The sequence below is a fragment of the Aotus nancymaae genome, unplaced genomic scaffold (genome assembly GCF_030222135.1).
Source record: "Aotus nancymaae isolate 86718 unplaced genomic scaffold, 86718_ANA_hifiasm-v0.15.2.pri h1tg000009l, whole genome shotgun sequence".
NCBI lineage: Eukaryota > Metazoa > Chordata > Mammalia > Primates > Aotidae > Aotus > Aotus nancymaae.
This window is the reverse complement of record NW_026988420.1, coordinates 25,014-37,310: the sequence shown is the minus strand read 5'-3', so window position 1 is coordinate 37,310 and position 12,297 is coordinate 25,014. Positions and strand designations below refer to the sequence as shown.

Sequence of the window (12,297 nt, the reverse complement as noted above, 5' to 3'; positions counted from 1 at the left end):
TGTGGCATAAAAGGATTCCTTTTCCTACCGTTTTGCTTTGCAGTTCGGGCTTAGCAGGAGAGGGTGGGGAGAACTGGATAAACACTTTGGAATCCACAAAGGTCAGGGGGCGTCGGCGGGCCGCAAAGGGAGTGAAGAATTGAAGCAGTGAGTGGATAAATCCAGGGCAAAGCACTAAACAATATGGATATTTTAGCAACGCGTGCGCGTGCGGGTGCGGGTGGGTGGACAAAAGGTCTCATTACTCGTATGATTGCCTCAATTCCCTACTTCCTTTGTGCACGTGTGTGGACGCTGTTCCAGGCCGGAGTCCGCCTCCCGCCCAGGACACATAGCTCCGGGCCGTGGCCCCCGCGCGTCCCGTGGTGTGTCCCGGGTCCTAGGCCCGCGCGGCTCCTACAGCTTGGCGGGGTCCGCGCAGAGGAGGTCTGCCAGGCGCAGGCCGCCGATCTTCTTCACCTCGCCCAGAGCGGTGCGTAGCTCCTGCGCGGGCGGGCAGAGCAGCCGGCGCGCCAGCTCGCTCGGCACCGCCGCCCGGTCGCTGAGGCGTGCGGCGAGGATGAAGGGGAAGCCAAAGCGCGCGCGGTATTGCGCGTTCAGCTCCGCCAGCCGGAGCCGCTCGTCCGCGCCCAGGCTCGTAAGGCCCGCGCCGCTCTGCTCCCGCTGCGACTCGGCCGTGAGCTTGCCCTGCTGCAGCTCGCGGCCCGCCAGGTCGGGGTGGCAGCGCAGGATGCCCTCCTGGCCTGCGGAGAAGCACAGACACCGGCGGGAGCGCATCACCGCGCCTGCTCCGCACCACGCACTCGAGAGGGCGCTTAGGCCGAGCCCGGTACCCCCGCCCCGCCCAGCCCCGCCCAGCCCCAAAGAAGGCTGAGGGAGGGTGAAGGAGGGTCCCCAGGCGGTAGTGTCCAGGCGGCGCAGGGGCGCCCATGGAGCCCGCCTCTCTAACAAGTCCTGGACCCTGCGCCTCTCGGTCCTCACTACAGTCGTTCAGGACCAGAATCCAGGGGCGGGGCGGGAAGTGACACGTTTGTCTTTTGAGACCTTGGGTCAAGAAGAGCGGAGGAGAGAGAGGGCGGCCGCTGCGGCTCGGAATTTACGACTAGGTCGGGAGGGAGCAGAGACGCGATAAGGAGCCTGAGCTTTTCCTATCTTTCAAAGTCCTTTGCTCTCAGGGGGGGCTTTGATGTCGAAAGGGGCCGGACGCAAGGGCCTGAAGACTTCCTGCAAAAGCCCTGGAATGGGTTTCGTTCTGCTCCTAGGGAGAACGGGCAGGGGCGGGGTGCATCCACAGGGATAACATCCATGGTGCTCGGCAAATAAATGCCCCGGATTTTGTGACCCTAAGTGTGAGTTCTGGATTTGTGGAAACAAATCCAAAGAGCCTTGCAGATGATTAACTGCAAAGAAACCCACCTCTAGCCAGAGTTCCACAGCCCTTTGAATGAAAGTGGCTTTCCTCTATTTAGGAAATTGCACCACCCATCCCCCACCGGGCCGGGGCTTATTCCCCTTCTCCGACTGTAGAACCCAAAGAGGCTCCAGAGAACAGCGTTTACTTGAAGGAAAGATTCGCATAATCTCCTAGGCCTAAAATTGGAAAACTCTGGTGAGTTACCTACGATTTTCAGTCCCGGGGATTTCCCGGGGTTAGCGCTGGGCGATCGTTCATCTTGCTCAGCTCTCTAAAGTGAAAATTAGAATCCTCCGGGGTGAGGCAATTTTCCAGATATGATTTGTAAAATGCGGGTGACACCTAGCTTGCTGAATAGTTGTGAGGATTAGAGACAATTCATTTCCTTAAAACACATTGCCTAATACCTTGTAAACAGAAACAGTCATTTTTAGTTGTAGTAAACCCAGTGGAACTGGACTGAGGTGCCTCAGGAAGTACCTGTCTCTGTTTCTCAGTAAAGCGATTGTCCGCCTCTGGTGCTGGGAATAGGTGTGGGGCGCTGTTGGAAAAGGCGCACATGTAAAACACCATTCAATAAATTATATCTCAATGAAGCTGAAAATTAAACCCCCTATAAGGTAGACGTTCTCTTCCTCAAACTTATTGTTTCTGTCTAATAAAAGGATGACTGATATTGCACTATCTAATTCATGAACTAATGTCCTGAAGGACAGAGAGAACTGAGGGTAACATCCACATGTAAGAGAGGATTCAATGAAGGCTCGGAAGGAGCTAGTGACCTGCCTAGGGTCACTCACCACACTACGCCTGGACCCTCCACTCCAGATCACGGGCGTTTTCAGGGCGCTGCTGCCCCTGCAAGGTTAAGGAAAGTTCAGAACAAAACTTTAGTCACCAATAATGTCATCCCTCTAACACTACTCTTTTTTGGTTTTGAGGTTTTTTTTTTTTTTTTGAGACAGCTCTGTCGCCCAGGCTGGAGTGCAGTGGCGCGATCTCAGCTCACTGTAACCTCTGCCTCCCGAATTCAAGCGATCCTCCCGTCTCGGCCTCCGAAAGTGCTGGGAATACAGGTGTGAGCCACCGAGCCGGCCTAACACCACTGTGGTAGAACTCCTCCCGTCGCTGCCCTGCCCGGCTGCCCTTGCAAACAGGAAGGGTTCTTTCCCGCTTCCCGCGTCCAGCCCCGTCCGGGTGGTGCGAAAATGTGAGAGTTAAATTCCCCACCTGGGGCAGCAGCCCCAGCCCTGGGTCCGGGGTTGGTTGTGCCACACGGCCACTTGCCAGGCCTGGGGAACCGAGCTCAGCCCCCGCCCGGATCCCCTCCGCGCTCACCCAGGCCCAGAACCGCAACCTGCCCGGGCGGCGGCGGCGAAGGGGGAAACTGCGAATCCTGGGCGGCTGGACCTCCTGCGCCTCCTCCACAGGTGTTCAACGTTTCAGGGCAGCCACTAGGTCCCCCGCCCAGTCAGGGGACTTCCCTTCCCCCCATTGCATGCTGTCTGGAGGATCAAGCCAAGCTGCAGAGGAGGTGGTCACTGGTGGGAGGTCCGGGCGCGGGTCTGTCCTCTTGCCGCCCCCACCAGGCTCACCGTGCAGGCCGCGCAGCAGAGGGAGGCGGCGGCGCCCCGCAGGCCAGCCCCGCGCACGCCCGAGCCCCCTTTTGCCCTCGGTGCCCTGGCATCTTACTTCTCACTCTCTGTTGTCTGCCGCTTGGAAACATCGCCCGGGGTTAATGTTTGCCTAGAACTGAGCATGAGTTTTCCACTCTTGCAGCGGCGAGAACAGAAAAGGCGCAGAGGAGCAAGCAGAGCAAAGGGCAGAAGAAAAGAGACTAAAAAGGAGAAACTGGAATTTACTCTCTCTCTAAACTCTCTCTCTCTCCACCCCCCCCCCACCCCCCCCCCCACCCCCCGCCTCAGCGTCGGCGCCTAACAAGAAAAAGGGAATCAGATGGAGGATGGTAGCTCAGAAGAAGCAGAGCCTGGCCTCACCTGGAGAGATATCCCATCTTCATTGCCCCAAACCACTGGACCCTTGGGTATACCAGGAATGTCGCCTACTGTGCCTACTGGCCTGCAACAATAAATTATATCTCAATGAAGCTGAAAATCTCAATGAACCTCCCTGCCAGTGCCAGCATGCTATCCCTAAGCTGCGCCCGTGAGACCCAGTGGGAGGCTGGAGACTGGTGAAGTAGGTGCCATCTCTCCATCTCCGGCCCTCAGTGTCCCTACCTGGAAGTCCAGGAGCCAGCCAGATCAGTCTTTCCTGAAATTCTGGACTTACCTCCTAAGACATTTGCGCATCATATCTGGAGGTGCAGATATGGATGTGTGTTATTTGCTGGGACCATAAGACCTGAATATTTGCACCTAGAAGAATTCCTGGCACAGAGCACACACTCATTGTTCCATGGGAGAGGAACAGGGTAGGCAATTGTGCCTGTGGAAGCCCAGAATCCCATAATAATCCAACTGCCTTCCCTGTCCATACCCAGTGATGTCTGGGTGTGTTCTTACTCCTGGTACAATGGATAATCTGTTCTTCCTATGGAAGGCCAACCCCTCCATTCGTGTTCTTGAAGCTAGCTTCTTTCCTCTCAAAGACTTTGCTTCTGCAATTTCAAATATCTATTTCTCCATCCCCAAACCACTTACCCTTATCAATGTGCAAACATGCCTTAGAATCACTCATCCCATAAACAGTATTAAAGTTTTCCTTTGATTCCCTGTTGCCCTCTTGTTTCTCCCTATTTCTCTGCTCCTCCTTACAGAAAAGGTCTTAAAGGAGTTGTCTTCTGGTCTTTCCACTTCTCACCTCCCTTTCCAGCCTCACTCTGTCAAGCGTGGAGCCCCTCCACCAACCCATCTGCACTGATTAAGGACACCTTGCCTGGGTCCCAAGACCAGTGCCTGACCTCTTCTTTCTCAGCCTCTTCAGACTATGTCACCTGGTGGGCCCTGTCTCCTTAAAAAATGACTATCACTTGCCTTCAGAGACACCTCTGACCTACTTCCATCTTGCTCTGCCAGATAGGTCACTAGCATGGAAGTACCCCGGGATTTAGTACCCACATCGCGTCCCTTCACTACTTACCCCAATGTACTTTCTGAGTGTCCTCAGCCAGTCCTAGGGTTGGAAATGCCATCCATTCTTTGATGACACCCAGATATAGTTCAGCCCTCAGTGTTTCACCAAGCTCTCTGTTTTGATGCAACTGAGCAGTCAGCATTTTCATTTGGATGATTTTTTGGTATCTCAGACTCAGCAAGCTCCTTCCTCCATCCTGTCTTCTCAACTCCAAGTCTTCCTCACCTCAGAAAATGGCACCGCCACCCACCCAGCTGCTCAGACTGAAAACTTAGGAGTGACTCTTCATTCAGCTTTGTTTCTGATCTGTCTTCTGCCATCAAATCAATTTTTTTAAAAAAATCCTGTTGACTCTAACTATAAGCCCCATTCTGAGAGCCCAGTCGCATCTCTCCATCTCTGCTGCTGCAACCATAATCCAAGCAAACTCATCTCTTACTCTTACTGCTGCAGCCCCCCTCTACCCTGCCCCTGCATCTGACATAGCCCCTACATCACCATCCTAAAGCATAAACCCCAGTGACCCACTGCAAACGGAGAAGCAAGTTCCTTATTAGACCTAAGCAGCTCTACGTGATCCAGCCCTTGCTGCCTCTTTTTCCTCACATCCCTCCACTCCTTACTATTTTCCAACCACCTTGCTCTTTCTGTGCCCCTAAAATGTCAAGTTCATCCTGGTCTCAGGTTCCCTTTTTTTTGTTGTTGTTCTTGAGACAGAATCTCATCCTATTGCCCAGGCTGGAGTATAGTTGTATGATTTCGACTCAATGCAACCTCCACCTTACGGATTCAATTGATTCTCCTACCTCAGCCTCCCAAATAGCTGGGATTACAGATGTGTGCTACCATGCCCAGCTAATTTTGTATTTTCAGTAGAGACAGGGTTTCGCCATGTTGACCAGGCTGGCCTCAAAACTCCTGACCTCAAGTGATCCACCCACCTCAGCCTCCCAAAGTGCTGGGATTTCAGGCACGAGCCACCACAGCTGGCCAGGTTCTTTTTCTAAGAGTGGCCTCACCTTAGATTTCAGTTACTTATTTCTCATCCTTCGGTCTTCAATTTCAACTTCCTAAGAAAGACCTCCTTTATTATGTATTTTCTGCCATATTACACATATTTTTTCTGAGAACTTCTAGAACCTGAAATAATGGTATTTTTAATGTTAATCCTGTCTCTCTTCACTAGAATATAAGCTCGTTTAAGGCAGGGACTTGTCTTGGTCACTGCCTCCCATTCCCAGTGCTCAAAACAATGCCTGGGACACAGTGGGCATTCGGTAAGTATTTTTTGAGCAACACAGCACTTTTGGTAAGAAGTGGTTTTTTGTTTTGTTTTGTTTTTTTGACTGAATTAACAAACACATTTGAATAGCTTGATCCAAAACCTATATTATCATAGCCTATATTATACGGAACTTACTAATATCCAACTCCATTCATTCACAAAAATGTTGTTTAATAAGCATAAAGTAATAAATTGTGGCACTACTATAATTCTGAAATGCACAGAAATGCACATTTTTTTTTTTTGAGACAGGGTTCTTGCTCTGTCATCCAGGCTGGTGTGCAGCGGTGCGATCATGGCTCACTGCAGCCTCAACCTTCTGGGCTCAAGTGATCTCCCACCTCAGACTCCCAAAGTGCTGGGATTACAGGTGTGAGTCACCGTAGCCAGCAGAAATGCAGTTAATTAACTCTTATGAAAGTTGTATTATTGCTCTTTAATTTTATAACACAAATCCATACTGAATTTGTTCAGGTTAGTGCATGTGTCTTTCAACTTTCTTCCCTTTACTAATTGTCAGTTCTCTTGCCTGGAAAATCTTTGCCTTATCTTCAATCTGTAGGAACTGACTGGCTGGAGAAAGTACTTTGCCTGAGCTCAATAGTAATCCTGGACTGCCATCTACTGACCAATAATCATCATAGCAGCCCCTAAATGGACTCAACCTTAGTCTAGAAACCCAATTTCTTTTTCTTTTCCTTCCTTCCTTCCTTCCTTCCTTCCTTCCTTTCCTTTTCTTTCTTTCTCTCTCTCTTTCCCTCCTTCCCTCCCTCCCTCCATTCTTTCTTTCTTTCTCTCTCTCTCTTTCTTTCTTTCTTTCTTTCTTCTTTCTGACGGAGTCTTGCTGAAGTGCATTGGTACAATCTCGGCTCACTGCAATCTCCACCTCTCAGGTTCAAGCAATTCTTCTGCCTCAGCCTACCTACAGGCAAGCACCACCATGCCCAGCTAAGTTTTGTATTTTTAGTAAAGATGGGGGTTTCACCATGTTGGTCAGGCTGGTCTCGAACTTCTGACCTCATGATCTGCCCTTGGTCTCTCAAAGTGCTGGGACTACAGGCGTGAGCCACCATGCCTGGCCCCAATTTTGTTTTCTGTTAATAGTGGAGGATTTCCTTCAATCACCAAAACAAATACGTGACTAAGTAGACCACTGTATCCTGAACGTCTCTCTAAGTTCCCTTAGTTTTAGGATTCAAATAATCTATTTCACCCACTTTTTTTCTTACCATCCAAGGGGTAAAGCTAGAGTGTAATAAATTCCATTTTATTGTTTTTTTGATAAAAATAAAAATTATATATACTTACGGTGTGCAATTTGATGTCTTCATACATGTATACATTGTGAAATGATGAAGTGAAGCTTTTTAATGTATCTATCACCTCACATATTTATCATTTTTTGGTAGTAAGAACATTTAAAATCTACTCTCTTGAAGGTGGGGCAAGGTGGCTCATGTCTGTAACCCCAGCACTTTGAGAGGCCAAGATGGGCAGATCACTTGAGGTCAGGAATTTGAGACCAGTCTGGCCAACATGGTGAAACTCTGTCTCTACCAAAAATACAAAAATTAGTTGGGTATGGTGGCAAGTGCCTGTCATCCCAGCTACTAGGGAGGCTGAGGCAGGAGAATCGCTTGAACCCCAGAAGGGGAGGATGCAGTGAGCTGAGATGGCACCACTGCACTCCAGCCTGGGTGACAGAATAATTTTAAAATAATTTAAAAATAAAAATAAAGCCTACTCTCTTCGCAATTTTCGAGTATACAACAGATTATTATTGACTATAGTCACCATGCTGTGAAATAGATCATTTTATTTGATTATTTAAACAATAAAACATGGGGTCTGGGACATCAAGCATTTATGTTAATCAAATACATTAGCGGATAAATGAATGAAAACTCTAAAAACTATTTCTAGACTTTGTTCTGATTGTCTGGGAAAAGACTTCAAAGCCTGTTGGGTTGACTCCGAGGTCTGCCACTTTCTTCAGAAGCTGTTGGGTTGACTCTCAGGGTTATTAGAATTCCAGTCCTGTCACTTTCTAGCAGTGTGTCCTTGCTCAAGTTACTTAATCTCTGTGTGTCTCAGGTTTCCATCGGTAAAAATGGGGGCAATAATAATACTATTCCTTATTTTACAGGGATATTGGAGGATTCAAGTGGTTAACAAGTGCAAAGTTTTTGGAAAAGTCCCTGAAACACACCAGTAGCAAAAGTTCAATAGATTTTCACTATTTGTTGTAGTTGTTGTTGTCACCATTGGTAACATCACTTATCTACTGTCACTGAGATGATAAGATTGGGAGCAGCTGCCGGACAGCATTGAGGCTCCCAGCTATCCCAGAGACAAGTGCAGAACCGAGACGCAGGCTCCACCACAGGGCACTCCTCCCCAGAACCGTGTCTCCGGCAGACGCCAGCAACCGTCCAGGGGCCCAAATCCCCTCCAGCCATCTTACTCACTGACCTACCACTAAAGTCGCTACAGTTAAAATGTGTGTGTGTGTGGTGGGGGTAATGCCAGAACCCTCATCTTTCAATATCACCTTAGAAACTATTTCATGCATTCATTCAGCAAACCTTGATCAAGTCCCAATATCCTGTTCACTCTGTGATCTGGGATTCTGACACTAGCCAGGAGACAGAGGTTTCATCAAGTTATGGAGGCATCAAAACAAGCCTCAGGAGTGGGGAAGCCCACGCCCACACCCCATTGTGCTCAGGGCCCTGACTGGATTGGCCCATAACTAGAACCTCTGGTCAGACAGGCTGGGGGGATTGTTGGTAAGAAATAAGATGAAAATGGAGGAATTTTTATGTTTTTATCAAAGTTACAGACACAGAGTAATAAACCCCAAAAAAAATGTGTTAAATAACTCGCCAAACTTAAGAATAATAGATTTAAATTATTCATACGATCCTAGCTTTCTCTCTCAGCACGCTTCATCCTCAGCCTCACCACTCTTTTGGGTATTAAGACAATCATGAGGGGTCGGGCGCGGTGGCTCACACTTGTAATCCCAGCACTTTGGGAGGCTGAGGCTGGTGGATCACCTGAGGTCGGGAGTTCGCGATCAGCCTTGGCCAACATGGTGAAACCCCATCTCTGCTAAAAATACAAAATTTAGCCAGGCTGGGTGGCGCATGCTCATAATCCCAGCTACTCAGGTGGCTGAGACAGGAGAATCGCTTGAACCCAGGAGGCGGAGGTTGCAGTGAGCCGAGATTGCGTCATTGCACTCAAGCCTGGGCAACAAGAGCGAAACTCTGTCTCAAAAAAAAAAAGACAATCATGGGATTTGCCTCTTTTTCTTCCTTTCTTCCCTTCTTTTTTTTTTTTTCTGATAGGAAATTACTTTCCTGTGAGGCTGTCATTTTGCCTCCTCTATTGTAGTCTCCTGTCAGACATTGGGAGCATGGGCTCCAGGGCCTCTGGCTCCTTCCTGCCTGCCCTGTAGGAGTTCAGCTGAGCGGCTGCAGTCCCCTTCTCATCAGACTGGGGCTGGGTTGTCCCTGTGAGTCAAGGGTCAGGAGGCTCCAGTGCTGTTCCCCAAGCCCAATGATGGAGCTGAAGTGCTCAGCTGTGGAGAGGTCCCCATAAGTGGGTGAGTGTCCCCATGGTCCCGACATTCCCGTCCGTTTGACTTTATGGCATCCTCTACTTTTCCTAGATGAGCCTCAAATGAATTAAAAGGAGCTCCCCATTTTGGAGACCTCTGTGTGACGGTCAGAAGCCCTCTGGCTGTCAGAGCCCGTCCTGAGGGGCAACGCTGTCTGCTGGCTCCTTTTTGAAGCAGAGAACAGCAGCTCTCCTTCCCCACCCAGATGTCCATGGAGGGAGGCCTCTCTGCCCCTCGCCGCCCCTTCAGCACATTTCAGGCTTCTCCACAGAGCATCCAGGACAGCCTCTGTGGCAGACTGGTCTCTGTGAAGCTGTGTGTGCCATTCAGAGTCACCTCCTCTTCTCCCCACCCCACACCCAGAAGTGCCTTATTTCCTCCCTCTCTCCCCAGAAGAAATCAGTAACTTCTTTCTCCTTCTCCAGAGAGATGCTGTCAGCTTCTCCTTCTTCCCCTCCACCCCTCAGGGAGTTGCTGATCTGAATGAATTCACTCTCCTTGGCTGTCCAGTCCAAACTAGCCCTTTCTGGTACAAAAGTCGGCCGATTGCCCTTTCCCCTGGGCTGTAGAGATAGTCTGATATCTAGCTGTCCTCTGTCGCATACAGGACATTCCCAAGCCAAACGGGGTAGCTGAGAGGGTGGGCCCTCAGCCTGGCCTTTGGCCTCTGAATCACTCTGATGCCTTTTGCCAGTTTTCTCCTTGTGACCTCAAAGCTCTAATATTTAACAACCACTTACCTTAGCCAATTCGTTCTTCCAGCCCATGTCTGACCAAAGCCACGCAAGTGCTTGACTCTCACAGACTAGACCTAAGGAAACTTACTGAACCTTCCAAAGGAAAACGCTCAACAAACACATCAAGTACAAGAAACTAGACTAAAATATCTAGACAGACAGACAGACAGACAGACAGATAGATAGATAGATAGATAGATAGATAGATAGATAGATAGATAATTGTTTTTTTTAGACAGAGTCTCACCCTGTCACCCAGGCTGGAGTGCAGTGGTGCAATCTCAGCTCACTACAACTTCCACCTCCCAGCTTCAAGCGATTCTCCTGTTTCAGCCTCCTGAGTAGCTGGGACTACAGGCACGCACCACTATGTCTGGCTAATTTTTGTATTTTTAGTAGAGATGGGGTTTCACCATGTTGGCCAGGCTGGGCCTCGAACTCCTGACCTCGTGATCCACCCTCCTTGACCTCCCAAAGTGCTGGGATTACAGGTGTGAGGTACCATAACCAGCCAGTAGATAGATTTTTAACAACAATTTTTGTAGTGACGGATCTCATCATGTTGCCCAGACTGGTCTCAAATTCCTGGGCTCAAGTGATCCTCCCACCTCAGCCTCCCAAAGTGCTGGGATTACAGGTGTGAGCCATCATGCCTGGCCAATATCTAAAAATATTTTAATAAGCATATTTTAAATCCCTTTGCAGAGAATGTCTGATACTGAAGCCTTACCTGACTGTGGAAGGGCATCAATAAAGGCAAAAAAGTGCTTCTCTAAATCTTCCAAATCCAAGAAGGGTCGCTGGGACCAAACAGCGGCTGCAATCAGAGGACATCTCTCAATGACATTCCCAAACACATCCACGAATTCTCCAAAGTCCATGGAGTTGACCTTCTCGATGTCCATCGCTTGTATTCCACAGGAGACAGTGGGACGCCCAGCTCTCCTCTCGGCGAGTGAGTGATGCTGTCTCTGCTCACTTGGTTATATTTGCTGAACACACGAGCTTGCTTTTTATGCAACACCAACTTCACGTGTTTTAAATGCCTGTGAGAGAAGCAGATCCAGAATACTTGTGTAATGAACAAGCACAGGCTTAAGGTTCTAATCCAGGGAGCAAAGATCTCCGCATGGTCACCGTTTCCAACCAAACCATTCCCATAACCAAAGGCAGCAGGGTCCATATTCCACTCTCAGCATTAGAGCCAGATCTGCTTTTCATGTTGTTAGGGTGTTTGTTTTGTTTTGTTTTTGAGACAGAGTCTCACTCTGTTACCCAGGCTGGAGCGCAATGGCAAGGTCTTGGCTCACTGCAACCTCTGCCTCCTGGGTTCAGGTAATTCTCCTGCCTCAGCCTCGAGAGTAGCTGGGACTACAGCCGTGTGCCACCACGCCCTGCTAATTTTTGTATTTTTAGTGGAGACCGGGTTTCACTATGTCGGTCAGGCTGGTTTTGAACTCCCGACCTCATGATCCACCCGCTTCGGCCTCCCAAAGTACTGGGATTACAGGCATGAGCCACCATGCCAGGCAGAAACTTTTAAGACATGAAAGGTTACAAAATTAAATAGTCATGGATTTAGAAGCAACATTGACAAAAAGCAAACAAATACATTATTAATGTGGAATTTAACAGTTCATGTCACAAAGGAACTCTGGGCTTAAGTTTTCCTGTTTGATTCTCATCAGCCAAATCAATCAAAGAAATGTAAGGTGGTCAGAAAGTAAAGCAATTTTCATCCAAGCAAAAAACTAATTTATCAAATCGTACAATACAAATAGTTGAATTGTATACTATGTGAATTATATATCAACAAAGCTGTTTTTGAAGCTACTTTATATACTAATGTAGCCTCATAATTTTTGTTTGACCACACAATATAGGATTCTTATGTCTGCTTGTTGATTATATTTGACTTTATTCTAATTTTGTTAAAAGACTGTTTTAGCAGCACATAGAGAAAGTTCTTAAATAGGTAAAATCCAATTTTTTATTTCATTTTTTAGTGGAAACATTTTAGGCTGGACACGGTGACTTACATCCGTAATATCAGCATTTTGGTAGACTGAGGTGGAAGGGTGGTTTGGACCCAGGAATTCAAGCTTGCAGTGAGTTACGATCGTGCCACTGCACTTCAACC

General features: G+C 48.5%; 1 protein-coding gene across 2 annotated transcripts; it reads right to left on the bottom strand.

Annotated features, from left to right (window-relative positions):
• Positions 1–11,219, bottom strand: URAD (ureidoimidazoline (2-oxo-4-hydroxy-4-carboxy-5-) decarboxylase). 2 transcript variants are annotated; one of them, XM_012471071.2, is made up of 2 exons: positions 10,888–11,219; positions 1–743 (listed from the first exon to the last, which is right to left on the bottom strand). In XM_012471071.2, the coding sequence occupies exons 1-2, from the start codon at positions 11,060–11,062 to the stop codon at positions 397–399; spliced, it is 522 nt and encodes a 173-aa protein (XP_012326494.1). In that variant the 5' UTR covers positions 11,063–11,219; the 3' UTR covers positions 1–396. The 2 variants fall into 2 exon arrangements, 1 of the variants encoding a protein (XP_012326494.1); XR_001110378.2 differs by lacking the exon at positions 1–743 and adding an exon at positions 900–2,272 and having other exon boundaries at positions 10,888–10,975.
• Positions 11,220–12,297: the final 1,078 nt, after the last annotated feature.

Coding starts and splice junctions, on each gene's coding strand:
- URAD (XM_012471071.2), bottom strand. CDS start 11,062: ATGGACATCGAGAAGGTCAACTCCATGGACTTTGGAGAATTCGTGGAT. Junction 744..10,887: donor TGATGCCCTTCCACAGTCAG/GTAAGGCTTCAG, acceptor GCTTCTCCGCAG/GCCAGGAGGGCATCCTGCGC.